The sequence below is a fragment of the Haliotis cracherodii genome, unplaced genomic scaffold (genome assembly GCF_022045235.1).
Source record: "Haliotis cracherodii isolate W230 unplaced genomic scaffold, xgHalCrac1.p SCAF_4, whole genome shotgun sequence".
Taxonomy (NCBI): domain Eukaryota; kingdom Metazoa; phylum Mollusca; class Gastropoda; order Lepetellida; family Haliotidae; genus Haliotis; species Haliotis cracherodii.
The window spans coordinates 67,899,291-67,925,914 of NW_027266297.1; the positions used below are offsets into that span (position 1 = coordinate 67,899,291).

The following is a 26,624-nucleotide window of genomic DNA, read 5'->3' on the forward strand; positions in this document are numbered from 1 at the left end:
AAAACGACCCACGCAGTTTGCACGGCAAGGTGGATAGACGCACACGAGGTTGGGGGCAGTAAATACCAACCCAGGGCCTCACATCGGGGACTCGCTGTTACAGTTGTTTGTTTGTTGTTTTACGCCGCACTCAGCAATATTCCAGCTATATGGCAGCGGTCTGTAAATAATCGAGTCAGGACCTGACATCAATCAAGTCAGCAAGTCTGACTACCTGATCCCGTTAGTCGCCTCTTACGACAAGCATAGTCGCCTGTTAAGGCAAGCATAAGTTGCTGAGGACCTATTCTATCCAGGATCTTCACGGGTCTCACGGCAAGCATGGGTTTCTGAAGACCTATTCTACCCCGGATCTTCACGGGTCTCACGGCAAGCAAGGGTTTCTGAAGACCTATTCTACCCCGGATCTTCACGGGTCTCACGGCAAGCATGGGTTTCTGAAGACCTATTCTACCCCGGATCTTCACGGGTCTCACGGCAAGCATGGGTTTCTGAAGACCTATTCTACCCCGGATCTTCACGGGTCTCACGGCAAGCAAGGGTTTCTGAAGACCTATTCTACCCCGGATCTTCACGGGTCCCACGGCAAGCATGGGTTTCTGAAGACCTATTCTACCCCGGATCTTCACGGGTCTCACGGCAGGCATGGGTTGCTGAAGACCTATTCTAACCCGGATCTTCACGGGTCTCACGACAAGCATGGGTTGCTGAAGACCTATTCTAACCCGGATCTTCACGGGTCCCACGGCAAGCATGGATTGCTGAAGGCCTATTGTACGCCGGATCTTCACGGGTCTCACGACAAGCAAGGGTTGCTGAAGACCTATTGTACGCCGGATCTTCACGGGTCTCAAGGCAAGCATGGGTTGCTGAAGACTTATTGTACGCCGGATCTTCACGGGTCTCAAGGCAAGCATGGGTTGCTGAAGACTTATTGTACCCCGGATCTTCACGGGTCTCAAGGCAAGCATGGGTTGCTGAAGACTTATTGTACCCCGGATCTTCACGGGTCTCACGGCAAGCAAGGGTTGCTGAAGACCTATTCTATCCCGGATCTTCAGGGGTCCCACGGCAAGCATGGATTGCTGAAGACCTATTCTACCCCGGATCTTCAGGGGTCCCACGGCAAGCATGGTTTGCTGAAGACCTATTCTACCCCGGATCTTCAGGGGTCCCACGGCAAGCATGGATTGCTGAAGACCTATTCTAACCCGGATCTTCAGGTGTCTCACGGCAAGCATGGGTTGCTGAAGACCTATTCTACCCCGGATCTTCACGGGTCTTACAGTTGTGGACTGATGCAGACAAGGGGGCCCCCATGGGTTGGCAATGAATGCTAGTCATGGTCATTGTGGATACAATGTTAGATGTTGAAATTATTACATGGCTATCATGATTTGCTCACCTTATATATCGTTCTTGTTGACGCTAAAACATGTGATAGTATGATATCGTGGTATATATCCACGCGGTGTATTCTGATACTGAGTTGATGGGTATATAAAGGTTATTGCGTTCGTTCATGTAGAAGACCCGGGTTCGATCTTCATATGGTGACATATGTTAACCACGTACTTGGTGTCCCCCTGCCGTGGTATGGCTGCAAAAATGTATTATACCCCTCGTTCAGAAGCCAGGACTATGGGCTCCCTGGCCGGCAGTGTTACAATAGGGACTGGGACTGGTAGTTCCCTGGCCGGCAGTGTTACAATAGGGACTGGGACTGGTAGTTCCCAGGCCGGCAGTGTTACAATAGGGACTAGGACTGGTAGGTTCATGGTCGTCAGTGTTACAATAGGGACTATGACTGGTTGTACCCAGGCCGGCAGTGTTACAATAGGGACTAGGACTGGTAGTTACCTGGTCGGCAGTGTTACAATAGGGACTAGGACTAGTTGTACCAAGGCCGGCAGTGTTACAATAGGGACTAGGACTGGTAGGTTCATGGTTGGCAGTGTTACAATAGGGACTAGGACTGGTAGTTCCCTGGCCGGCAGTGTTACAATAGGGACTAGGACTGGTAGTTCCCAGGTCGGCAGTGTTACAATAGGGACTAGGACTGGTAGTTCCTAGGCCGGCAGTGTTACAATAGGGACTAGGACTGGTAGTTCCCAGGCCGGCTGTGTTACAATAGGGACTAGGACTGGTAGTTCCCTGGTCGGCAGTGTTACAATAGGGACTAGGACCGGTAGTTCCCTGGTCGGCAGAGTTACAATAGGGACTAGGACTGGTAGTTCCCTGGCCGGCAGTGTTAAAATAGGGACTAGGACTGGTAGTTCCCTGGCCGGCAGTGTTACAGTAGGGACTAGGACTGGTAGGTTCATGGTCGGCAGTGTTACAATAGGGACTAGGACTGGTAGTTCCCTGGTCGGCAGTGTTACAATAGGGACTAGGACTGGTAGTTCCCTGGCCGGCAGTGTTACAATAGGGACTAGGACTAGTTGTACCCAGGCCGGCAGTGTTACAATAGGGACTAGGACTGGTTGTACCCAGGCCGGCAGTGTTACAATAGGGACTAGGACTGGTAGGTTTATGGTCGGCAGTGTTACAATAGGGACTAGGACTGGTTGTACCCAGGCCGGCAGTGTTACAATAGGGACTAGGACTGGTAGTTCCCTGTCCGGCAGTGTTACAGTAGGGACTAGGACTGGTAGGTTCATGGTCGGCAGTGTTACAATAGGGACTAGGACTGGTAGTTCCCTGGCCGGCAGTGTTACAATAGGGACTGGGACTGGTTGTACCCAGGCCGGCTGTGTTACAGTAGGGACTAGGACTGGTAGGTTCATGGTCGGCAGTGTTACAATAGGGACTAGGACTGGTAGTTCCCTGTCCTGCAGTGTTACAGTAGGGACTAGGACTGGTAGGTTCATGGTCGGCAGTGTTACAATAGGGACTAGGACTGGTAGTTCCCTGGCCGGCTGTGTTACAATAGGGACTAGGACTGGTAGTTCCCTGGCCAGCAGTGTTACAGTAGGGACTAGGACTGGTAGGTTCATGGTCGGCAGTGTTACAATAGGGACTGGGACTGGTTGTACCCAGGCCGGCAGTGTTACAATAGGGACTAGGACTGGTAGTACCCAGGCCGGCAGTGTTACAATAGGGACTAGGACTGGTTGTACCCAGGCCGGCAGTGTTACAATAGGGACTAGGACTGGTAGGTTCATGGTCGGCAGTGTTACAATAGGGACTAGGACTGGTTGTACCCAGGCCGGCAGTGTTACAATAGGGACTAGGACTGGTAGTTCCCTGTCCGGCAGTGTTACAGTAGGGACTAGGACTGGTAGGTTCATGGTCGGCAGTGTTACAATAGGGACTAGGACTGGTTGTACCCAGGCCGGCAGTGTTACAATAGGGACTAGGACTGGTAGTTCCCTGTCCGGCAGTGTTACAGTAGGGACTAGGACTGGTAGGTTCATGGTCGGCAGTGTTACAATAGGGACTAGGACTGGTTGTACCCAGGTCGGCAGTGTTACAATAGGGACTAGGACTGGTAGTTCCCTGGCCGGCAGTGTTACAGTAGGGACTAGGACTGGTAGGTTCATGGTCGGCAGTGTTACAATAGGGACTAGGACTGGTTGTACCCAGGCCGGCAGTGTTACAATAGGGACTAGGACTGGTAGTTCCCTGTCTGGCAGTGTTACAGTAGGGACTAGGACTGGTAGGTTCATGGTCGGCAGTGTTACAATAGGGACTAGGACTGGTAGTTCCCTGGCCGGCAGTGTTACAATAGGGACTAGGACTGGTAGTTCCCTGTCCGGCAGTGTTACAGTAGGGACTAGGACTGGTAGGTTCATGGTCGGCAGTGTTACAATAGGGACTGGGACTGGTTGTACCCAGGCCGGCAGTGTTACAATAGGGACTAGGACTGGTAGTACCCAGGCCGGCAGTGTTACAATAGGGACTAGGACTGGTTGTACCCAGGCCGGCAGTGTTACAATAGGGACTAGGACTGGTAGGTTCATGGTCGGCAGTGTTACAATAGGGACTAGGACTGGTTGTACCCAGGCCGGCAGTGTTACAATAGGGACTAGGACTGGTAGTTCCCTGTCTGGCAGTGTTACAGTAGGGACTAGGACTGGTAGGTTCATGGTCGGCAGTGTTACAATAGGGACTAGGACTGGTAGGTTCATGGTCGGCAGTGTTACAATAGGGACTAGGACTGGTAGTTCCCTGTCCGGCAGTGTTACAGTAGGGACTAGGACTGGTAGGTTCATGGTCGGCAGTGTTACAATAGGGACTAGGACTGGTTGTACCCAGGCCGGCAGTGTTACAATAGGGACTAGGACTGGTAGTTCCCTGTCCGGCAGTGTTACAGTAGGGACTAGGACTGGTAGGTTCATGGTCGGCAGTGTTACAATAGGGACTAGGACTGGTAGTTCCCTGGCCGGCAGTGTTACAATAGGGACTAGGACTGGTAGTTCCCTGGCCGGCAGTGTTACAGTAGGGACTAGGACTGGTAGGTTCATGGTCGGCAGTGTTACAATAGGGACTAGGACTGGTTGTACCCAGGCCGGCAGTGTTACAATAGGGACTAGGACTGGTAGTACCCAGGCCGGCAGTGTTACAATAGGGACTAGGACTGGTTGTACCCAGGCCGGCAGTGTTACAATAGGGACTAGGACTGGTAGGTTCATGGTCGGCAGTGTTACAATAGGGACTAGGACTGGTAGTTCCTAGGCCGGCAGTGTTACAATAGGGACTAGGACTGGTAGTTCCCTGTCCGGCAGTGTTACAGTAGGGACTAGGACTGGTAGGTTCATGGCGGGCAGTGTTACAGTAGGGACTGGGACTGGTTGTACCCAGGCCGGCTGTGTTACAATAGGGACTAGGACTGGTAGGTTCATGGTCGGCAGTGTTACAATAGGGACTAGGACTGGTTGTACCCAGGCCGGCAGTGTTACAATAGGGACTAGGACTGGTAGTTCCCTGTCCGGCAGTGTTACAGTAGGGACTAGGACTGGTAGGTTCATGGTCGGCAGTGTTACAATAGGGACTAGGACTGGTAGTTCCCTGGCCGGCAGTGTTACAGTAGGGACTAGGACTGGTTGTACCCAGGCTGGCAGTGTTACAATAGGGACTAGGACTGGTAGTTCCCAGGCCGGCAGTGTTACAGTAGGGACTAGGACTGGTAGGTTCATGGTCGGCAGTGTTACAATAGGGACTAGGACTGGTTGTACCCAGGCCGGCAGTGTTACAGTAGGGACTAGGACTGGTAGTTCCCTGGCCGGCAGTGTTAAAATAGGGGTGAGGACTGGTTGTACCCAGGCCGGCAGTGTTACAGTAGGGACTAGGACTGGTAGTTCCCTGGCCGGCGGTTGGTTGTTGTCCATTGAAACGGGAATCGTGAGACATCGCTCTGTACACGGGAACTGGGTGCGGTATTCCACTTTCAGCACATACCTCCAGCCCGAATGGCCCCGTATCAGCGCATGAAACATGAATCTGAACCAGTTTCACCTTAGCTATGTAACCTTGCTAAAAGCAGAAGCTGTGTTTTAAATATAACCCGCAACATGTGCATGTGCTGTATTTTCAGATTAATTCTGACGCTTCCATGAAAACATTAGCCCCTATCTAGCACTTCAGAAAAATGTCCTTCCGAGATTGTTTTCACTGCATACATTAATCAAAACCATTACAGATGGTGAGTGAGTTGAGTACGGTTTTACGCCGCTTTTAGCAATATTCCAGCAATATCACGGCGGGGGACACCACAAATGGGTTTCACACATTGTACCCATGTCGGGAATAGAACCCGGGTCTTCAGCGTGACGAGCGAACGCTTTAACCACTAGGCTACCCGACCGCCCCCTTTACAGACAGATCAAACATGAGAGTAACATGTTTGTGATAAGCGTGATCCCAACATTCGTATTTATGAACTACCTGTGTTTTTCAAAATTGATTTACAGCTTGACTTATGTCGTGTTCCTCTGAAAAGCTTGGTCCATGCCTGTATATACTTATATAAGTTTTGTTTGTTGATTAACGCCGTACTCAACAATATTCCAGTTGTATGACGTCGGCCTGTAAATAATTGAGTCTAGACCAGACAATACTGTAATTGATTTTGTGGGCAACGATTCATGTCGTCGTGACACAATCAACCAAGTCACCATCACCCACACGATTTGGTCGCCTCTTTAAACCAGCATAGGTTGCTAGGGGTCAACTCAAAGCCGGAATCCCACGGGGTCCAGCGTCAAGATGTCGTAGGTCTGCTGTTTGTAAAACCGTTAACGCTGTGACGGTCTCCAGACGAGAGGTGTTATGTCACATATGCCGGCCTCTGAGCGGCTTGGTTCTTCGGGACTGACGTTTGTTTGTTTGTTGTTTTTATATTTAACGCTGCAATCAGCATTATTCCAGATATATGATGGCGGTCTGTAAATAATCGAGTCTGGACCAGACAATCCAATGATTGACATCATGAGCATCGGTCCAAGTAATTGGGATAGGGTGACATACATCACCAAGTCAGCGTGCCTGACCACCCGATCCCGTTAGTCGCCTCTTAGGACAAGCATAGTCGCCTTATACGGTTTTCATGGGTTACTGAAGACCTATTCTAACACGGATCTTCACGGTTCAGGACTGACAACAACACATATTACGGTTTAAGTTTTATTGAGAAAGCTCGCATGATTCAGTGGTATTTACAAATATTGTATAAAGATATAGATGTCCTATACAGCTGTGACTGTTTCCATGGGAACAAGGCACAGGCGGTGAAGATAAGTTGGACAGTCTAGATCAGAACTGAAAATACACGGTGCATGGTTTCCAACAAATAGTTAACAAACAGGTAAATTACGAAAGAAAACTGATTTGCTTTTGATTTCTTATATATAAGACTGTTCGCATCTTGTGTATAATGCTTTCACAATAATAGACGGTCGCAATAACTTTTATCCACGAAGCGCCATTAAATACACAGCACATCCGCACCATGACGACATTACATGTTACAAGGATTATAAGTAGTCGGATGTCACCTGTGTAATACTTAGTAATAATACATCGACTTGTTGAACAAGGGTTAACATCTATTTTTCTCGATTATAAATTCGCAGAATGAAAATGGAATCTTAAGAGTTAACATACTGTACTGCGCATGCCCCATTGAAGTTAACGACCTGACTGAGAGGTCAACACCCCGTAAAGGTTAACAATACCCGATTGAAGGTTCTCCTTCATCGTTATGGAAAAAATACTTCCTTACGTAAGTAACTTAAAAGGTTACATACTACTCAACATTTGCTAAGGATCAAAATCGTCATCTTTTAGTCAAAGAAAATCGTCTTTTAGTCCTCAGAAAATGTGGAGTAGTATACGTTAGGGCACCTCGATGTTATCACAGGTTTGGGTCGACAGCTCCATTGGCTGGGTCGCTAACAAGACGCACATCTCAGAACTTCATGACCACGAAAGGAATGAGGCACTTCGGTGTGAAGGCAAACTACAGTATCTAATACATAACGTCGAGCTGACTGATGACCCCAATGGTCAGTTGGACACAATGCTTGTAAGGTAAAACCATGGACGTATGTTATACTTCCCTGACAACTTACAATATGGACGTAACAAGTCATTAAACATCTTTATGAAAATATATTTTCGACGGAATGTTTAGTCTGTGAATAAAACAAAAAACTGAGCGACACAAAGCCTTGGGTCAATAAATGATCAAAGAAATGATTCAGGATTTAACATATATACTGGAATTGTATGCAATTGTGGTCCCTTATATTGAAAAATATATCATGTCAAATTGTCTCAATTTGGGGATACTTCTTCACGTGACTAGTGATGTCAGCCTATGGTTTTAATGTTTTCAATGAGCTTCAGACACAGCAGGTCATTCTGAAGCACAAGCAGCTCATGCAGGACAAATGCCGTCCAAGGATCAACTGCTTCATACACTACAAGGCCAAGGGACAATGTACAACATGATAAACCACAAACTGCCGTCCCAATAGTAATGACAATACCCTTTTAAAACGTCTAGCAACACTCCCTCTTAACATAGTACAGTGACGGTCTACAGCGACCAAGGATGAGGACACCAGGGATGCGTGGTTCCGGTTACGGATGAAGGTCATATCAAGGTCATATCATTTTGACATTTAGGTTTGAATCCAGCTGAAATGTAGGATAATATGGACCTGTCTACCGATGTATGATGTAATGAAGGAATCGGGCAAAATAGATTCAGATGGCGCTGCCCTTTGGGTTAGGCATCTTAGATTATGACAGACTTAGATTCGGAGGAACCACGGTATGGTGTACTAAAGCACAATCACCTTAAATAGTGACTTACTGCTGTCTTCGGGAACAACCTTGGTTGTTTGTGAAGCATATTTTGGGGATTGTCCCTTATTCTATTGTCAACCTATGTCCCAAAGGGAAGCAAGCACATATTCATAAGCATGAAAACCAATGGCATGTAATATATACACACAAAGCAATCAATGGACAAACCAGTGAATGACGATCTTGTTCTCCTATATACCATTCATCCTTTGATAATGATTATCCACCAATACCTTAAGGATTATCGCGTAAAACACATGCAACGTCTAAATCCGCTTCCTAAAGCTTGGAGGGATAATCCGAGACCATGTCCCTGAAGTGGACGTCATCAACAGCTGATTATTCTCCACACGTCATTATCAAGACGTGTCGTAGTAGTTGTACAATTTGTAATCCTCTACATGTACAATTTATATACAATGGCATCTTATGCCGCTTGGAGATCAAGGTGAAGGTCAGTCGCGGTCAGCATCTGCTGGTGTGGTCCAGAGCTGATAAATACCGTATATTAGTACTGAGATCAAATACACCCGCCGACTAGGTTGGATCGAGGCTGTCACGTGTGTGACTTGTCCGTCTCTCACAGGCTGTGTCACATACTGCTTATGGTGCCTGAAAGTCCTCGGAAAAGTATCACTTAGTCTTGCATAGTTGAAATTCGTCTTCATGCGCCCGAAGAGGAAAAGTTAATGGTTGTCTCTTAATGAAACAACGCGGCCGCCATTATGGTGGCGACCAATATGGATGCCGTTACTTAGGCAACTCAAGAGAGTTCGAAAGCTGGCAGTAAGTCTCGGACGATACTGGGTCATCGCCATGATAGAAGCATATGCGAATTTAACATCTTGGTCTTTAGTAGATGATTGCTCAATATTCCACAACTCAGCGAGGTACAACTAAGGTACAACTAAGGTACAACTTGGTTTCAACATAGGTACAACTTTGTATCCTGGCGAGACATTCGTCGTTGACAGTTGACGGCATTACCAGCAAAATGTTCTGCAGTCCGGCGGCTCTGAACGTGGTTAACTATACCACGTCGTGGAGTTTTTGAATATGAAGACATCACCACACATATGTCCAGTCATCACATCACCAGTAAGGAGAACTTAGCTGTTCCCCGGCTCTACAGTGATCTGTATCAATCCAGCGTGATGTCTTCAGTGAAAGTAGTCCGGCAGTGAGACGGGGGCCTAGCAACACCCTAAATGTCAGCGCCCTCTATATCTACCAGATTCTTGAGCATAGTTTTGGCAAACAACATCCTTTCAATGATTTCCGGGCGGCAGCCATCTTGGATGATATGGACGATGCTAAAGGTCTTGGCAAGTCGTTCCGGGTCAATAAAGGTCACAAGATAATCGTTGTTGTGATAACTTAGGATTATCTTCGTGTGGTCATCGAAAAAGTTCACCTGAAAAATAACAACAATTTTTTTAAAGATTCTAAATGGCACAAAACCACATGAAAAGAGTGTGAAAAAAAATAGTTAAAACAAATATAGGCCAAATTTTTTATCTCAAAATAATTGGAAACATGGGGGGAATGAACTGAAAAATTGAATGCCTGGTGAATATATCATGTGGGTTGTTTTTTTCCGATTCACTGTGTACACATTCATTCGTTTAGACGAACATTTTGAACCATTTATATACTTATATAAGTTTTGTTTGTTGTTTAACGCCACTCTCGGCAATATTCCAGTTATATGACGGCAGTCTGTAAATAATCAAGTCTGGACCAGTGATTGTTATCATTAGTATCGATCCACGCATTGTGTACCTGAAGTGTCCCGTCGCTGAGGTACAGGACGATGGCCTTGGTGGTGCGGAACCACTTCTTGAGGTAGAGACTCCCAGACCAGGAGCGCATGGCCCTCAAGTGGGCGATGTCCCCGCCCTGGATCAGATGCTCGTCCATGTAGCGGGCGAAATACTGCAGTAGTGTAGTCTTCCGCTCCAGGTCCTCTGGAATACACTCCGTGGAGAAGGCCGACAACTTGCCCGTCAGGTCGAAATACTGCACAGCTCTGAAAAGAACGAGACGTTACAGACGCTGCTATTCCACTCTAAAGTTAACTTTTCATCATCCATTCTTAGAAATATCACATCATATTTTTCACATTTAAATAATATATAATTCTATTGTGAGGGAGGACTGAGTGAGTAAGTTGGGTTTAACACAGTATTCCAGTTACATCAGGTAGCGTTTCAGCTTAATGTGGGAGGGAGGCCTGAAGTGATGCAGGTCTCCGACGTTTACTTCTTCGGTGAAACCCACGAGCACGGGTATGGTGCTGACAAACCCAGAAACATAATCGGGGTGACTCGGATTCGAACCGGTTTCATAGGTTTCTGGCTGGCCCAAGGGGCGAACCGCATCCACGTATAACGGGTGGGGCCCGAACCGCATCCACGTATAACGGGTGGGGCCCGAACCGCATCCACGTGACGCGGGGACCCGCCAACTACAATTCTGCCCACTGGCAGTGACTTTCGTGGAGTGTATTCACTGCATATATTGCTGAAAACATTCACATGCGCATTATCTTTGCCACGTGGTAATTCATAGATTTGAAAATGGAGGCATGTTCGATCGACTTCATTGAGGTAGTGCATGGGACTGCACCTTACAGGCTAAACCCACAAGTTTCAGTGTATTTACATTACCGTATTCAACGTAATACGCACCCTAATACGCGCCTAATTTTACCTGCTGATTACCGGTACTTCCTGTATTTACGATCTTTCAATTCTGTTTGTTTTTACCAAATAATATTTTAATAAGCGCCACCTATTTCTAACTTTAAGAGCGCTCTGGGCGCTTATTAACGGTATGTAAAATTTCTACAAAAGCACATTTTCAGTTAAATCGCGGTATATAAAGATCCTAGTTATTTCCCGATGCGCGTTACGTTTCTATTGGTATAGTTTACACAGGAGCAGTCAGGAGTGAAGATTTGCTGCAGAGTATTGACATCATAAGAGAGAGATATGTTTACCGCGGCTTATATCAACACAAAGACGATTTCATTTTGACGGATAAGAGGCCATCCATCGATCATTACATGTGAAACACCTGAACAGGTAGCGTTCTTCATGGGTCATTAAGGACAGGCGACACCATGCTAGAATAAACGAGCGTGGGTCGGGTGATCAAAGGATAATGGCGCGCCTGACTAAACGTTCTACTACATTAATGCGGGAATGATCATAACTCGGCCACAGGGTAGATGCACGAAGTGACACTGCGCGGAGACTTCACGCGAGATTTCTTCGCCTCGAGACAACAAATTGTGACGTCATATGACATTCCCCAGCGCTGTTTGTACAATCAAAGCGGACAAACAAAAAGGTTTAATTTGTAGACTTAATTGAAATATACGACCAGAGCATTTGCATCAATAATGCCAAAAACTGTATATCTTAACACAATCGGTCTAGATATGCCTGTGTTGCGCGTGGACGTTGCAGCTCATTCAGTGTTCAATACGAATAGTAGATACATTTCATGAGGACATGATTTATCATGATCTATATTATTTACAGAAGTGTTTGTTTCCATGACAACGCACCTGCCATCCGGTGCCAAGAGGATGCGGGAGGTGTCGTTGAAGAGTACTCCGATGGCGTCGTTTGAAAGCTGGAAGCCGAAGCCGTACTTGTTGCTGTAGTCCACCCACTTGGTCACCCACATGACGTCGGTGTCGGGGAGGGAGGTGGGGTTCCGGTCAACTTCTGCTGGGAGGGGAGAGAAGAAACAACTGAATGGCGGCATCGAGGTACATGGTGAACAATGTTGAACAACCTCTTTCACTGACAGTTAGTGAGTGAGTGAGTGAGTGAGTGAGTGAGTATGGTTTTACACCGCTTTTAGCAATATTGCAGCAATATCACGGCGGGGACACCAGAAATGGGCTTCACACATTGTACCCATGTCAGGATTCGAACCCGGGTCTTCGGCGTGGCGAGCGAACGCTTTAAACACTAGGCTACCCGACCGCCCCTTCCACTGGCTCAGACAAAGTGGTTTTAAAAGCCGCATCAAGGGTATTTCCGTTGTATCACGGCCGTCAGGTTAAAGTGTGTTGTTAAACGCCGCACACAGCAACATTCCGGGTATATGACGGCGGCATGTAAAAAGGTCGAGCCTGGGCCAGATAATCCAGTGATTGATGTTGTGAGTAACGATTCATCGGGGTATACGATGACACACAATCAATCAAGTCAACGACCTTGAGCACACCTTCCATTTCGTCTAGTATGACAACCATTGGAATCCATATGGGCGTCAGTTTTATTTCTTTGTGTCTTTGTTTGTTTGCTGTTTAACGCCGCACTCAGCAATATTCCAGCTATATGAGAGCGGAGACCAGACAATCCAGTGATTGATATCATGAGCATCAATTCACGCAATTGGGATACGATGACATGCATCAACCAAGTCAAACAACCTGACCACCCGATCCCGTTAGTCACCTCTTACGACAAGCATGGGTTGCATCTACTCTACCTAGGATCTTCACGATCGCGTCAGTCTTAATGTTTGTTTGTTTGTTTGTTTGTCGTTTAACGCCACATTCAGCAATATTCCAGCTATATGATGACGGTTTGTAAATAATCGAGTCTGGACCAGACAATCCAATGTTTGACATCATGAGCATCGTTCAACGCAATTGGGATACGATGACATGCATGAACCAAGTCAGCGAGCCTGACCACCCGATCCCGGTAGTCACCTTTTACGACAAGCACAGTCGCCTTTTACGGCAAGCATGGGTTGCTGAGGAACTATTCTAACCCGGATGTTCACGGATTGGGAAGATGTACGGTCCATTTGTCAACTGTATATATTATTATATGTAAATTTTAACGAACAGATAAAGGATGTCCTGCAAAAGTTTATGCATATTATAATTACTTTTTTGATTTTGTTTATTGTAATCCGTGTGTTTGACGTCACTACCTTTTGGCATATGTTCGAGACAGGTGTTGATGACGTCGAGCAGAGTGACTGCAGAGCGAGGATTAGGGGATGGAGCTGAAAAAAACCCAGTGTGACGTCAACATAGTATAGACAAACGTGACCAGTATAGACACAATTTAATATTTTACAAATTTGATGGATTTTAAGGGCGATTTCATTGATACTGTTATATTTCGATTTGTTTACTTTGTGTTCAAGATTCGTGGGATTTTTTTCTTATCGTGGTATTCACCTCGGTGTTGTGGCGGCGAATCAGAGCGGTCCATGGAGATGACGTCAACTATGACTTCCTTCACTGCCGTCTTCACTGCGGGACTAACATCAGTCACCATGTGTTGTTCGCGACCTGCAGTCAGTGGCTGACGGTCGTAACACACCTGATGAAGGAACAATTGGTTGTTATTTTTCAAATTATTAACCGATTTTTACGAAAAAAACATGTTTGATATAATTTCTAATTATTTTTGACAAGATCAGATTGACATGTACACTGGTATTGAGAGGCCTGGGGATGTTTATGTGTACTGGTCTGTCGACACAACAGTCTAAGTAAATGTCAGCCAGCTTGAGTTATATCACCCCACGGGTGATAAATGTCGTGATGAGCTGTGGGCAGACCATCCCCGGACTTTTCCATACACCACCGTGACAGTACTTAACTTAATTAAATCAAATAAAGTTTATTTAGGTTTTTTTAACCTTTCTTAAATTTCTGACCGGACCAAGTGGCGAGAGGCCTTGTATCATGAAATGCCAAACAACGATATTTACACAGGACACACACACGCCAGTTATTTGCCCGAAGATTTAGAAAATGCGTTAATTGTACAAATAGAGTGCTACGTGAGGGTGCTGAAGGTTTGTTTGGGTCTGCAACTACGGCGAGGCGAGTATCGGAGATCTGGTCCCCTTGTTTACTGTCATCACAGCCAGGGACAGACGCTTGGTGCGACATACACTGTTTTGTCCAGTCTCAACACGTAGCGCAATGAGTTGAGGCCTGCTTACAGCGGAGCAGGGGGACAGCAAGGAGCTGCTCTCTGCCCTCTTCTATTTGTTCTAACTTTTGCACATGCACTAGAAATATGCCAACTGCAGGTTAGACCCATTGATCAGAATAAGCTCAAAGAGACATTATGTCATGAGGAATGTTGCACCAAGGCATCAAGGTTAGGGCATCTGTATTTAGAGGTTGATGAGGCTTTTGTATTAAAGGAATACTTGCCTCGCCCTCCTTATCGGGGATGATTGTTTCTGACGTTCCCTTCAGCTGGATCTGACTCAAGGCATTGCCAAGTTTACCCATGGCATCGTTCTTGGTATCGGGAACTGCATAGGACAGGGGTCTGAAGAAAAAACACGTGTGGTCAGAAATAAACAGATTGCATAAGGTCAAGGACGAGTTTATGGAAATAGCACTTCAGTGTCAACGTCACCTCAATGTGGCTATGGGGCATTTGTAGATGGGCTACTGCACGTAAAACAATAACACCAGAACATTTGTCCCGTGAAGGTTCCGGGTTAGAACTGGTCTTCAGCAACCCATACTTGTCGTAAGTGGCGACTAAGCGATAGGGTGGTCAGGCTCGCTAACTTGGTTGATACATGTCACCATATCCCTATTGCGTTGATCGATGTTCGTGATGTGAATCACTGGATTGTCTGATCCAGACTCGATTATTTACAGTGCGCCGTCATATAGCTGGAATATTGCTGAGTGTGGCGTTAAACAACAAACAAACAAACAAAAATATATTCAATATACATATACTGTGTCAAAACCAAGGAAACCAACATAAAATATACACATACAATTATTTCATTATTTACACTTTCACGTTTACAGAATCGTGACTATGGTATTATTCCTAAATTGTTGTAGCCTGGAGAATACACAGGGTCATTGAAGCTCTGACAGATGTGAAGCAAATATTCTACTCTGACAGACGGGGGTCAGATGGGGTAGCTCTTTCCCACCGATCTTAATGCAAAGAAAGATGCACAACAGATTCTGGCAGACTGCACAATAGCTGCACAATAGCCACACAGTCCTGATTGTGCGGACACAATAGAGGACCCTAATCGGGCAGGCTGGCCCCGTGGGGACGCGATGAACCCTAGCCCTCTTATCCTTGTGTGCATTGGTCAGGTCATGTAGCCTTGTCCCCATGTCATGCTTGTCGTTCTTATTTATCATGGGAAAATGTAGCCTATGGTTCGTCCTATTTGAGAACCTTCTTCAGGATAAATCCAGGCATTGTGTTCTGGCCGCTGATCACTGGGGCCCTCTTTGATTAAATGGTTCGAGGCAAGATTGAATCTTTAATAGATGCGACATTTGTAAACCTAAAGAAGGTCTATAATTTGGGATCTCACAAAAAGATCTTAGTTGATATTAATAATATGGGACAGGGGCATTCCTGTCACTTGGGTTTAGATATTGATATTGTAGAAATATTAATAATAGTTATTTTATATTTCCAACTAATAATAATTACAAAGACCTAATAACTACTGACGTATACTAACTCGTAAAGCTCACGCATTTTGACGTTTGACATATTAGTGTTAATATTAATATTGATTTATCATTATGATTTTGTTTGTTGTTCGTCAACGTCAGGTCTAGAAGGTCTAGTGCAAACAATACAGGAACAGTTTGTGTATATTCATGGCAATCATGTACTGTAAATTAATGATCAGGTCAGTATGTACTAATTAACTACGATATCGACTTGCACGTCCGGCCCAGACAGTACAGTATGTAAATCTGATCAAGAAGTGATATGACAGCACGGTAAATCAATGGCTTCATTAAACCCTGCCATCCTTCTGTCTGAGCTCCTCTGCAGGGCTGTGCGAGTTCTCCCTCAACAAACACTGTCCACTGTCAATATTTGATACAAGGCATCACACATCCACACTGGTGTATAGCACTTCCCTGTGCAGTGGTAGGGCATTACTGATATTCAGTTCTATTTCGGTCTACAGGTCTAGTTCTGTCCTTAACCATTTCTACCAAATCATAGCCTATCTCATTTCTGTGAAGTTGAAGTAATGGTATCTCAGACATTGATGGACAACATTCTACTCCGGATATGACGAACACCTTGAGGCCGAATAAACATTTTTATATATCCGAAGTTCGTTATTCACATGTAATGATATTATCTCCACCCTCAGCAGGTAAATATTGAGTTAGTAATACCCCACAGTTCGCCATACCCAACTTCGTCATAACAGGAGTTATTCGACATAACAAGAGTTGGCTTGCCTACTTGTTTCATGTCTTGACTAAAAAGCAAGAATTGTATGCTACCCATGTTATAGGGTAAATCCCCACCTATTGAATTTCGTGTAGACTGGGAACTTTGGCACGGTAGAGCAAGCGGTTGGCGTAAGGGTACGGGGCATGTAACCACAAGTGAAGTATTCATCCGCCAGAAGGTCGTCCAGCGTGGGGCGCCTGGCAGGGTCGGGTGACAGACACTTGCGGATTAAGTTTTTGGCGGAGTTGGAAAGACTGTTGGGTAGTGTGTACGAATTCTCCGTGATCCTCAGGTACGTCTCCTTCAACGTGGACGTCTCGAACGGCGGTCTCCCCACCAGCAAAGCGTACCTGCGCGACACACCACAGACGTTAAATGGGAAGGTAGTTCGTGAAAAAAACTGCATTTGCAACAAAATGTATCCTCATAAAGCAACTATATTATAAATGTTAAAAATTGACATATTATCAAATATGCTCGGAGTTAAAGGGATATCATTAACAAAAATAGCCAGACATGTGACATTCGATATCCAGTATCAGCATAGCTGATGCATATCTATGGGATGAATAAGTCAGTGGTATGCATACATTATACATCCAACTGCCCAGATGTCGGCTTCAAAACTGTGGCCTTTCTTCTGGAGGACCTCGGGAGCAATGTAGTTGGGCGTGCCGCACACTGTCCTGCAGAACAAGGAACAAGAACATGAACAAGTGAAAGTGAGTGAGTGAGTGAGTGAGGGAGTATGGTTTCATGCCGCTTTTAGCAATGTCCCAGCAATATCACGGCAGGGGACACCGACAAATGAGCTTCACATATCCCCATGCGGGGATTCGAACCCGGGTCTTCGACGTGACGAGCCAACGCTCTAACCACTATGCTACCCTACCGCCCACAAGTGAAATATTGCCTGATACATGAATTAGGAATTGTGGGTTCAAATGCCTGATGAGAGACCACCCAAAAAGTACTTTAATTTGTAAGTAAGCATAAACTCAAAATACAACATATGTTGCATTATTGAATTAAATCTGGAATATTAAAACAATAAGAACACAAAGTTCAATACAATTATACTGGGTGACAAGAAGAGGTTCCTGTCAATGGTTGTAAGGACGAGAAACCGGAAGTGACATGCGAGGTGAAGGTTGACTCGGTACGTACATTTTCTTTTCTCCAGCAAAGTCGACCCTTGTGGCCAGGCCGAAGTCGGCTATCTTGAGTTCCATGCTCTCGTTAAGTAGCATGTTGCCCAGCTTCAGATCACGGTGGATGATATTTTTGTCATGGATGTACGTGGCGCCCTCAACGATGTGCTTCAAGTAATAGCGCACTTCCGGTTCTGTCAACGTCTTCCTATGCTTGAGCACGTGCACCAGTGACTGAGGAACAGAAATATAGATATACAGTACAGGAACGATTGTCTTGCACAGAACCTATAGACAACAAACGTAATACTTAGACCGTAAACTAAAGCTCACCGAGTTAAATTGCACAGTTCGTATATAATTAACATTCAATAATAATAATAATGCTTACATAAGCGCTAAACTGAGCGCACATAATGCACATTTTGTATTGAAACGATTAGGTGTGCGTGTGTGTTGGGGAGGGGGCGAGAAACACCAAGAATGGACTTCAAACATTTAATACAATTTAGGATTTGAACCCAGGTCTTCGGCGTGACAAGCACACGAGTGAGCCACCCTACCGCCACCTTAAGCATCAAAACATCTGGTTCTCCCACTTTGCACAGTCTGGTGTCAAGGGCAACCAGCGTTCTAGCATGATCGCGGCTTACTTTGAAGACATATGATGGGTAGACACGTCAAGGCTGGTGGTAAATGTTAAGTTTTGACTGTCGGGAGAACACAGGCCTCTGATGTAGGTATTACCTGCTGTGTCATAGGTCACTTGCAAAGGTCACAGTCGGGTGCAGGTGCTGGTCTGACCTCTCAGTGACCCTACAACCCCGCCCTCCGTGCAATGTTACGAAACGTGACCTTTGTCCCGACGTGGGTAAGTACAGACTATGTTGGCGCGGTGTGGTTTTTATGGCGTCTCAACCAGCAGTTGCAGCAGATGGGTAGACTCGGGGAGACTCGGGAAGACTCAGTGAGGACTCGGTGAGGACGGGAAGACTTGGTCAAGCCTGCCTCATCCACGCGATAGCGCATGCCGGCTGACGAGGCGGTTAGGTTTAATGGCGTTCAAGATTATTGTACTTATATAGCGACGTGCATGCACGGATATGTGTGTGTGGCTGCTTGTACTAGTCCGGACTAAAGCCGATTTTAAAGTGTAAGGCCTCTGAGATACCATGTCGCAGTTAACCATGAATATCCCACTCAGACAAAGTATACTGACTTTGAGCCGACAAATCCTTGTTTTTGTCCCTTAATGCCGAGCGCCTGCCAGGGTAACAAGAATCACCTCTTAACGTCTTTTGGTATGACGCGGTCGGGGATTGAACCCCGGACCTTCCGCTCTCCGGGTGGACGCTCTACCACTGGCAAAAAAGAAACGGTCGCCGGTTGATGAACATTTCGAATGGGTTAAAAACACGAGCGTACCGTGTCGTTCCTGTATGTCACGCTAATAGCTTCTTTTGCATTTATTTCGTAAGAAATAATGAGAAGTGACCTATCGATTGTCGTTCTGTTGTTCGTTGAGATGGGCAGTTCAAATGGTGGTTAGGGGCGATGTTTCTGTTGGTCCGTCTGTCCAATCTTTCATTGGCACACTGCGCGTGAGCATCACACTGGATTACACATTTCTGCTTCAAAAATACTTCATCCCAAATATTTCTATCCCCATTTATTTGAGAAGTCTGAACTCAAACAGATAAGGATGGCATAAAAACAAAATGAAGAGAAGGCAAACAATAACTGCCCGAATGACGCCTTTAGCAGCGCCATGCTGTCAGCTCGGAGGGGGGCTGTGGCACGATCAAGAGGAACTATTTGTTCATGTTTGCGGAAGAAGACAAGATGGGCTTTGTTCCGGCAGAAACAGCAAGTTTGCTCACTGATTCCAGGAATTCCTTCGCCGTAGACAATCTGACCTTACGACTTGGACCACAACCGAAGAGGGGGTGTAGGTGGTCGCCTCAAGGTCAGAAGAGGAGGAGTCCGAATGGCTAAAATAGTTTTGCTCTTAACGCAAACTGAAGTTGCAGAAGTGGGATTATTGTGTGAACTGGTTGGGCCTTTTGTCTACAACAGATGGTCTCTGAAGACAGGTGACAGGAACCGTCATCAACCTTGTCCTCCAAAACACACGTGCTACTTAGCTATGCTGCCATGCAATGTGACATGGAGTATCCCACATTGTGAGTAAGTGAGTGAGTATGGTTTTACGCCGTTTTTAGCAATATTCCAGCAATACCACGGCGGGGGACACCAGAATGGGCTTCACACATTGTACCCATGTGGGGAACCGAACCCGGGTTATCGGCGTGACGAGCGAACGCTTAAACCACTACGCTACCCCACCAGCCGTAGCCATGATTGGAATACTATGTATACTATTTTTTGAAACCCAAACCAGTCTATATTATTACAAAGCAAGTCTAGCCAGCTCCATTAAACAGCATCAGGCAAAAAAAAACTGGGGAGAAAATTGTTATGTGTAGTAATATATTTCATGGACCATATACTTAAAGACTCTCTATAGCAACATATGACGCCCCTGTGACACTCTATAGATGACAGTTTTCGGTTCGCTTAACACACTATGATTTGGTTATGTGTGCCGGTTAACGATACGATGTAAAACATTATATATTTTTCTGAAACTGAATTCCCGGGACTACAATACTAGGATTGAAATATAATGAGTCACAACCGTGAGAATTTCCGTAAATGTACCCTTAATAAACCAGTCCCTTTCCCACAGTATATAATGTTATCTGCCAACAGAAGCGGCGCTCGTACACCTACTCACCACGCCGACAGACGAATAGGGAGAAAATACTAACTATTTGATGACTCATGACGTAATTATCCACACGCCTGTAAAATAAAACCTATCATACACATATTTTGTTGGCAGATAGTATCTCACTAAATTACAGAAAATTCCGCCACGCTATCCAAATCGTATCGCATGGTCCAAAAATAGACATTATTCAACGCAACGCCGTTCATTCAGCGTCGCGGCTTTGTCTCCGGTCACGTGACCAAAAAATGTCCCACGCAGGACAAGCTCCCACCGTGGAGGCAGCTGTCATTGATGGCATTCCTAGCGTTGTTTTAATTCACCAAAGGTTCCTTTAACTGTCTCGAGGCTACATACTGCAACCCCAGGCCATATTCTGTGATACTTTATGGACATTATGTACAGGTTAATCGTCACCACTCCCGATACCAAATTATGCATGGCCTCGTTCGTTTAAGACAACTGATACGCAGTGTTCATTGGGTAGTGTGGTTCGACAGCACCAAGGAGGTGAGGTGAAATGGGGTTTAACGTCGCGTCCAAGATTATTACACTTATATAGCGACGTGCATGTACGTGTGTGTGTTTGTGTGGCTGCTTGTACTAGTCCGGACTGATGCCGATTTATAGCGCTAGCACACTGAGATACCATGCCGCAGTTTAACATGAATACCCCACTCAGACACAGTATACTAGTCTGTCTTACAGACCCTGATACAAATATATCAACTACAGCCCATGCAAGTCTATAATGTTTGGCAAGTCTAGATTACTGCAGTATGAAAATGAAGAGAATCACTGGGCTCCCTTTTTATTATATTTTTATTAAGATAACTGAACAACTGTTTTTTTTGTACGATATGTTCATTTCAGAGACTATATGTTAGTCTAACAGTATACTGACTCCGAGCCGACCAGTCCTTGTTTTAACCCCTTAATGTCGAGCGCCAGACAGGGTAACAACAAGTACCACCTTTTAACGTATTTTGGTATGACGCGTCCGGGGATCGAACCCCGGACCTTCTGCTCTCCGGGCGGACGCTCTACCATTAGACCACGGAGGCGGTCGCAGCACCAAGGACAAACTCAACAGTTGCAGAAGGTATTACATTCAAAACGTATATATGTACCGGGATATGTCACAACTGGAGGTGTGTGTTGAGTGGGTGGTAACACTTGGTTTGTTGTTTAACACCCGCACTTAGCAATATTCCAGCTATTTGACGGCGGTTGGTAAATAAAGGAGTCAGGACCAGACAACCCATTGATTGATATTGTGAACAACGCTCCATGTTGTGGGGGTACGATTGTGACACACCTCCTTGTCCATCCCTGTTGTCGCCTCTTACGACCAGCATGGCTTGCTAGTGGCCTATTCTAACCCGGAAGCACCACGGGGTGGGAGGTTAGGGTGTGTCATGTATCGGATCGTTACAGCCCTACGGAGAGACAGATGAGTGTCCATCTCCCAGACCCTGGAGAATAAATTGATATTGAATTCTAAATAATATGGCAAGTCCGTATTGCCTAAGCCCAGAAATTGTTCTGGGATCCATTTGGTTTTACTCTTTTTTTCTTTGGATAGATATTTTTTTAAATAAATAAATATTATTTCTGGAACTATATGTTATACTAACAGGAGAGGCGAAATGGTGATTGGCGTCGCGTTCAAAATTATTACACTTCTATAGCGAAGTGTGGCCCTAGATAAATTTATAGTACGATATGAGGATGGTTGATTTTGTTGTAAACAAAGACACAAAAGAACACATCTTTGCACAAAACGACCACTACTCAATATACATAAATTGACATGTCATGTTTCATATATCAAGCGGGCGGCCACGTTAACCCAATGCTTGTAAAGCCGAGATGTGTGGGAATAGTGGGGTCACTGTGTTGTGATATTTCTATTGCCGAACAACATAAATCCAGGAAATCAACCTAAACACCAACCGCCTACCCTGATTGTTTGATAGACGCTCATTCAAAATGCAGCAGACGCTAATGTGCTACCCGGGTAGTGCCAGACACGGGAAGACCCGGGGCGACCCGAGGCTGGGAACTTAGCGGCTCGGATGAGCGCATAAGTCGCAGATTTTTCAAGCAAAGCCGTGCCGCATCCTCTGATGGAAGCTGAGCGGGGGCAGGGGGCCCTGGTGCCAGTCAGCTGATGACAGCCCCGGGGGTACCAGGGCATGTCGGGCTCGGGTAGTTGAGCGGGTACCTTATACATCCTTTATATTCCCAAAACGCTGGAATGCAGGGTATAATACACAACTTGGTACTTGTGATTGCCCCAGTGCGCAAGATAAACCTCTCAATTGGTGCAAAATTAAACCACAAAAGTGAATGTAGCAAATTTTCACCTGAGTTGCTGGGAAAACTTAACTTCCCATGCAGACGAATGGGTTGCTGAAGCTTGTAAGCAACAGGGCGCACATTGTGGTTTGCTGTGTGAGATTTGTTGACTTTATGGGGCATTGTTGTGATTTGCTGCGTTTGTGACTAAAGGGGTAGCTAGGTGTCTTGTTCTGATATGCGGGTATCTTGTAGATTATCATAACTAGGCGACAGTAAAACAGACCAAGAATCAGACAAGAAAATACACAGAGCTTGTCAAGCAAGAATTCATAAAATATAAAATTAATTAAGAAAATTAAAAATAGAAATTCTTGAAACCTATATATGGACAGAGTTGAAATTCGGTGCCTTGAAAAAGCTCGGGGGGGGGGGGGGGGGGGGGGGGGGAGAGGGGGGTTAATACTAGAACGCCAAGGGCATTTGGTTCCTGGGGTCATTGCACCACTAGGTATTTACATATACAGATAACGATTGTAAATGATACTTAGCCATGGCAGCTGTTCACAGTCGGGTATTGTATTGGAAGTAAATTACTTTTAGAAACATCATTCCGCTTTAATTACATTGGTGTTGCGGCACTAGACCAGAACATTTCCACTCCGGTCGTTCATATCGACTGATGAAAACAATGTGACCCCTGCGTCTGGGGATTAGCTGAAACATGTACGTTCCTCGTTTAATAAACGTGTATATTGTGTTATTGAAAGCGCAGTCATTGACATTTGTAAGGTTGTTTACCATATCCATCTTAAAATGTGTCGTCTGCTCCCAACACGTGTTGTCGTTCGACGCCACCATGCAATGTTGACATTCTACAGCCCAAAACTGCTGATGACGCAAATGTAGATAGACGAGGGTCGCAGAAACCCAGTTTAAAAGCCACTGCGAGAGCCCAGTCATTGCAGGGATGACGGTTGTGTCCCCCATCCCCATCACAAAACTCATGTGCAGCATGCAGCTGAGCAAACCATGTGATCTCGCGTGTAGCTTCCCCGAAACTTAACACCTCCCATGTGTTTGCTAAACCAGGACAGGACGACATGACGCAAACACGCTGGTGATACACGGGCCTCTCCGTAAGGAAATCTCAGATACCTGTTTCCTTAAACAATACATGAAGATTTCCCCTTCAAATCAAACCAATATCAAGTATGCCAAGTCCTACAAAGCGGAGCTTATGCATGTCCGATCCTTGATGATCTGTTCGCCAGGTCACGCGACACCCCGTTTATGCTGCTGGCGATCGCGAGATTTGAGCAATCCACGAGAAATCGCTCTTTGAGGCAATGTGAGGGGTTGCGAGTTCTCTCAAGTCTACATCCGACGTGGAAGTGCCATAATGTACGGATAATAGCCGGACTGATCTACACAAACACCGAGAGCATTATATCCTTAGCAAAATGATGGCAGCGTGTGTCTGAGGATTGATGGACCAAGGGTTACCTTGCCACCACGTGTTATGGAATCTGGGTTATACGACAATCCAAGAACTTCGCGAAGTTGACTTCCTCACTGAACCTCAAAATTCCTCAACACGTGGGCCTTGTTTAGTAGCTTCATTCACCTGTGAGTGACATAATCTAAAGGCGTCCCGTGACGACGCGGATGGGGCATTCCATGCTAGTCATAGAACGTTCTTCCGCCATCGATGGTAATTGGGTTGACTGTGACGTCTTGTCTTGCAGGAACTTCCATAAACTTTGGGGCACCTGTTCTGATCGATCTTGAAGTCCCTTGAATAGTTTCGATTTTAGGGTACTTTTGGTCTGATCGATCATTGGGAACGTTGGGTCTTACCGGTTTTGATTTATTGTGTTTCTTTGGTTGTTGTTTAACGCCACACTTAGCAATATTCCACTGTATGACGGCGGTCTGTAAATATTCGAGTCTTGACCAGACAATCCAGTGACTGATATCATGAGCTTCGATCCACGGAATTGGGATACGATGACATGCATCAACCAAGTCAGCGAGCCTGACCACCCGATCCTGTTAGTCGTCTCTTACGACAAGCATAGGTTTCTGAAGACCTATTCTAATCCGGATCTTTACGGGTCTGGTTTTGGGGTAATGATTGTCAGGTCACGTGCACAGAAGAGACCAATCAGAATTCAGGTGGCTGTTGGTCTGAACCAATTAGCAGGGGGTCTAGGGAAGCAGGAACGTATAGTGTCTGTGTATTGAAACCCTTTGATGTGACGCGATAATGGTCTCACCTTCCGGCTGCAGTTCTCCAAGATGATGTACACATTTTCGTTATCCTCGAAGTAGCTGTGGAACTCCACCACGTGCTTGTGCTTCAGGTCCTTCTGGAGCTCCACCTCGCGGACAATCTGAAAACAGGAGCAGACAATAACACGGTGCTCTCACCACACAACAACACAGCACTACATCATACATAATTACCAACAACTGCATTACAATCCTACACGTTAAATCAGTGTGACTGTACAACTTAGAACCTGGCTCCAGAATCACCGGCTAGTTGTTGCGTTCGTGAGGCTTTATGGCGGTTGAGCCAGTTTGTGGACACATTATGACCTGGAAGAATGCGATAGGATGTAACACCTATGCTGCCAAACCAGCTGGGATGAACAAACGCTGGGTCGCGTGTTCTATTTTTAACAAATGATGTCCCAATACCACTGTTGGATATATTTTAACAAATACAAAAAAATCCAAACATTTAATTTCAAACCGTATAATTGATGTAGAGTTACAGGGTGATAATGTGATACGTCGGACAATGAATAGTTAATGGTCCAGGAAGGATCACTTTCCCATCTTATAACTCTGTTTTCTATGATAAATCAGAAACATCTAGATGATGTTATCAATCATTGAAATATTCCATGGGCAAGGCTGTGGTGACTGACTACGTAAGTATCTGTTCACCGAGTGACCGACCAAATAATGACATTCTTCATTCTAATGATGTGAAAGTGATTAAACATTTATTGGCCATTCGTGAACCGTTGTTGATAAAGGACCGTAATTACTTCCATTTTACAGGAGCTATTAATTAGGCATTATTTCCAGCATACCAAAGATGATTTCGAGGCCCAGAGTCGTTGATATTATTTATTTATCATTGCAATGATGGTAATACACAAGACCTGTATTTGCAGGGAGGGCCACTTTCAATATCCACCATCACAGATGAACAATCCCTATTTTGAAATGACCAGGAATCCCTAATATGTTTTTATTGACACAGCTTTTGCCTGATCCATAGCTAAATCATAGACCTGTTTTCTGCCGGATCGAATGCTGTGAATAACCCAACACTGATCCCCTGTTTCAATGTGACCTTCAATCCACGCATGTGCAATGTCGCCCCTATAACCCACACATTAATCTGAGGCTGTCGACAACCCTGACCTTGGTGGCTCCGTGGCGACACACACATCAATGTGCAGTTGGCAACACGGAGCCCTAACATGCATGTGATAGTGTCACACAACCAAGGGCAGATACCTGAAGCAAACTTGACAAACACTGGCGCCACATAAACAAATACACGAATTGGTGGTTGTTGGGACAAGGTCTCCTCGTCTTGTAGCAGATTCTTGGTGTTTGTCCACGCAATATGACGGCTCAACAGGAGGTGATTTTAGTCGTCAAACAAACAACGACATGAAGACATTAAATACAGTCCCATACCGACACAGAATAAAACTGGCATCTCGACATAGTATCATATTGTTGGTTGACTTTGCGATCAATCTGGTGTTCACGAAGACCTGAGAC

The 26,624-nt window shown here is 45.5% G+C and overlaps 2 protein-coding genes across 6 annotated transcripts in view; both read right to left on the reverse strand.

Moving 5' to 3' along the window:
- Positions 1–1,626: 1,626 nt before the first annotated feature.
- Positions 1,627–5,352, reverse strand: LOC139479621 (mucin-4-like). Its single transcript, XM_071262461.1, has one exon. It carries the CDS (start codon positions 5,350–5,352, stop codon positions 1,627–1,629), a length of 3,726 nt encoding a protein of 1,241 aa, XP_071118562.1.
- A 1,258-nt stretch (positions 5,353–6,610) lies between these two features.
- The window catches only part of LOC139478682 (serine/threonine-protein kinase PLK1-like), a 59,408-nt gene continuing 39,394 nt past the window's right edge, over positions 6,611–26,624 (reverse strand). For 2 of the 5 annotated variants that reach the window (XM_071261251.1, XM_071261250.1), the window contains exons 4-13: positions 25,091–25,207; positions 17,736–17,953; positions 17,159–17,254; positions 16,643–16,918; positions 14,525–14,645; positions 13,532–13,676; positions 13,234–13,353; positions 11,888–12,053; positions 10,096–10,342; positions 6,611–9,727 (exon numbers count right to left, since the gene is read on the reverse strand). In XM_071261251.1, the coding sequence (XP_071117352.1) occupies positions 9,518–9,727; positions 10,096–10,342; positions 11,888–12,053; positions 13,234–13,353; positions 13,532–13,676; positions 14,525–14,645; positions 16,643–16,918; positions 17,159–17,254; positions 17,736–17,953; positions 25,091–25,207 (1,716 nt within the window). In that variant the 3' untranslated portion in view covers positions 6,611–9,517. The remainder of the gene's footprint in view (positions 9,728–10,095; positions 10,343–11,887; positions 12,054–13,233; positions 13,354–13,531; positions 13,677–14,524; positions 14,646–16,642; positions 16,919–17,158; positions 17,255–17,735; positions 17,954–25,090; positions 25,208–26,624) is intronic. The other 3 variants (XM_071261254.1, XM_071261253.1, XM_071261252.1) reach the window with 3 other exon arrangements.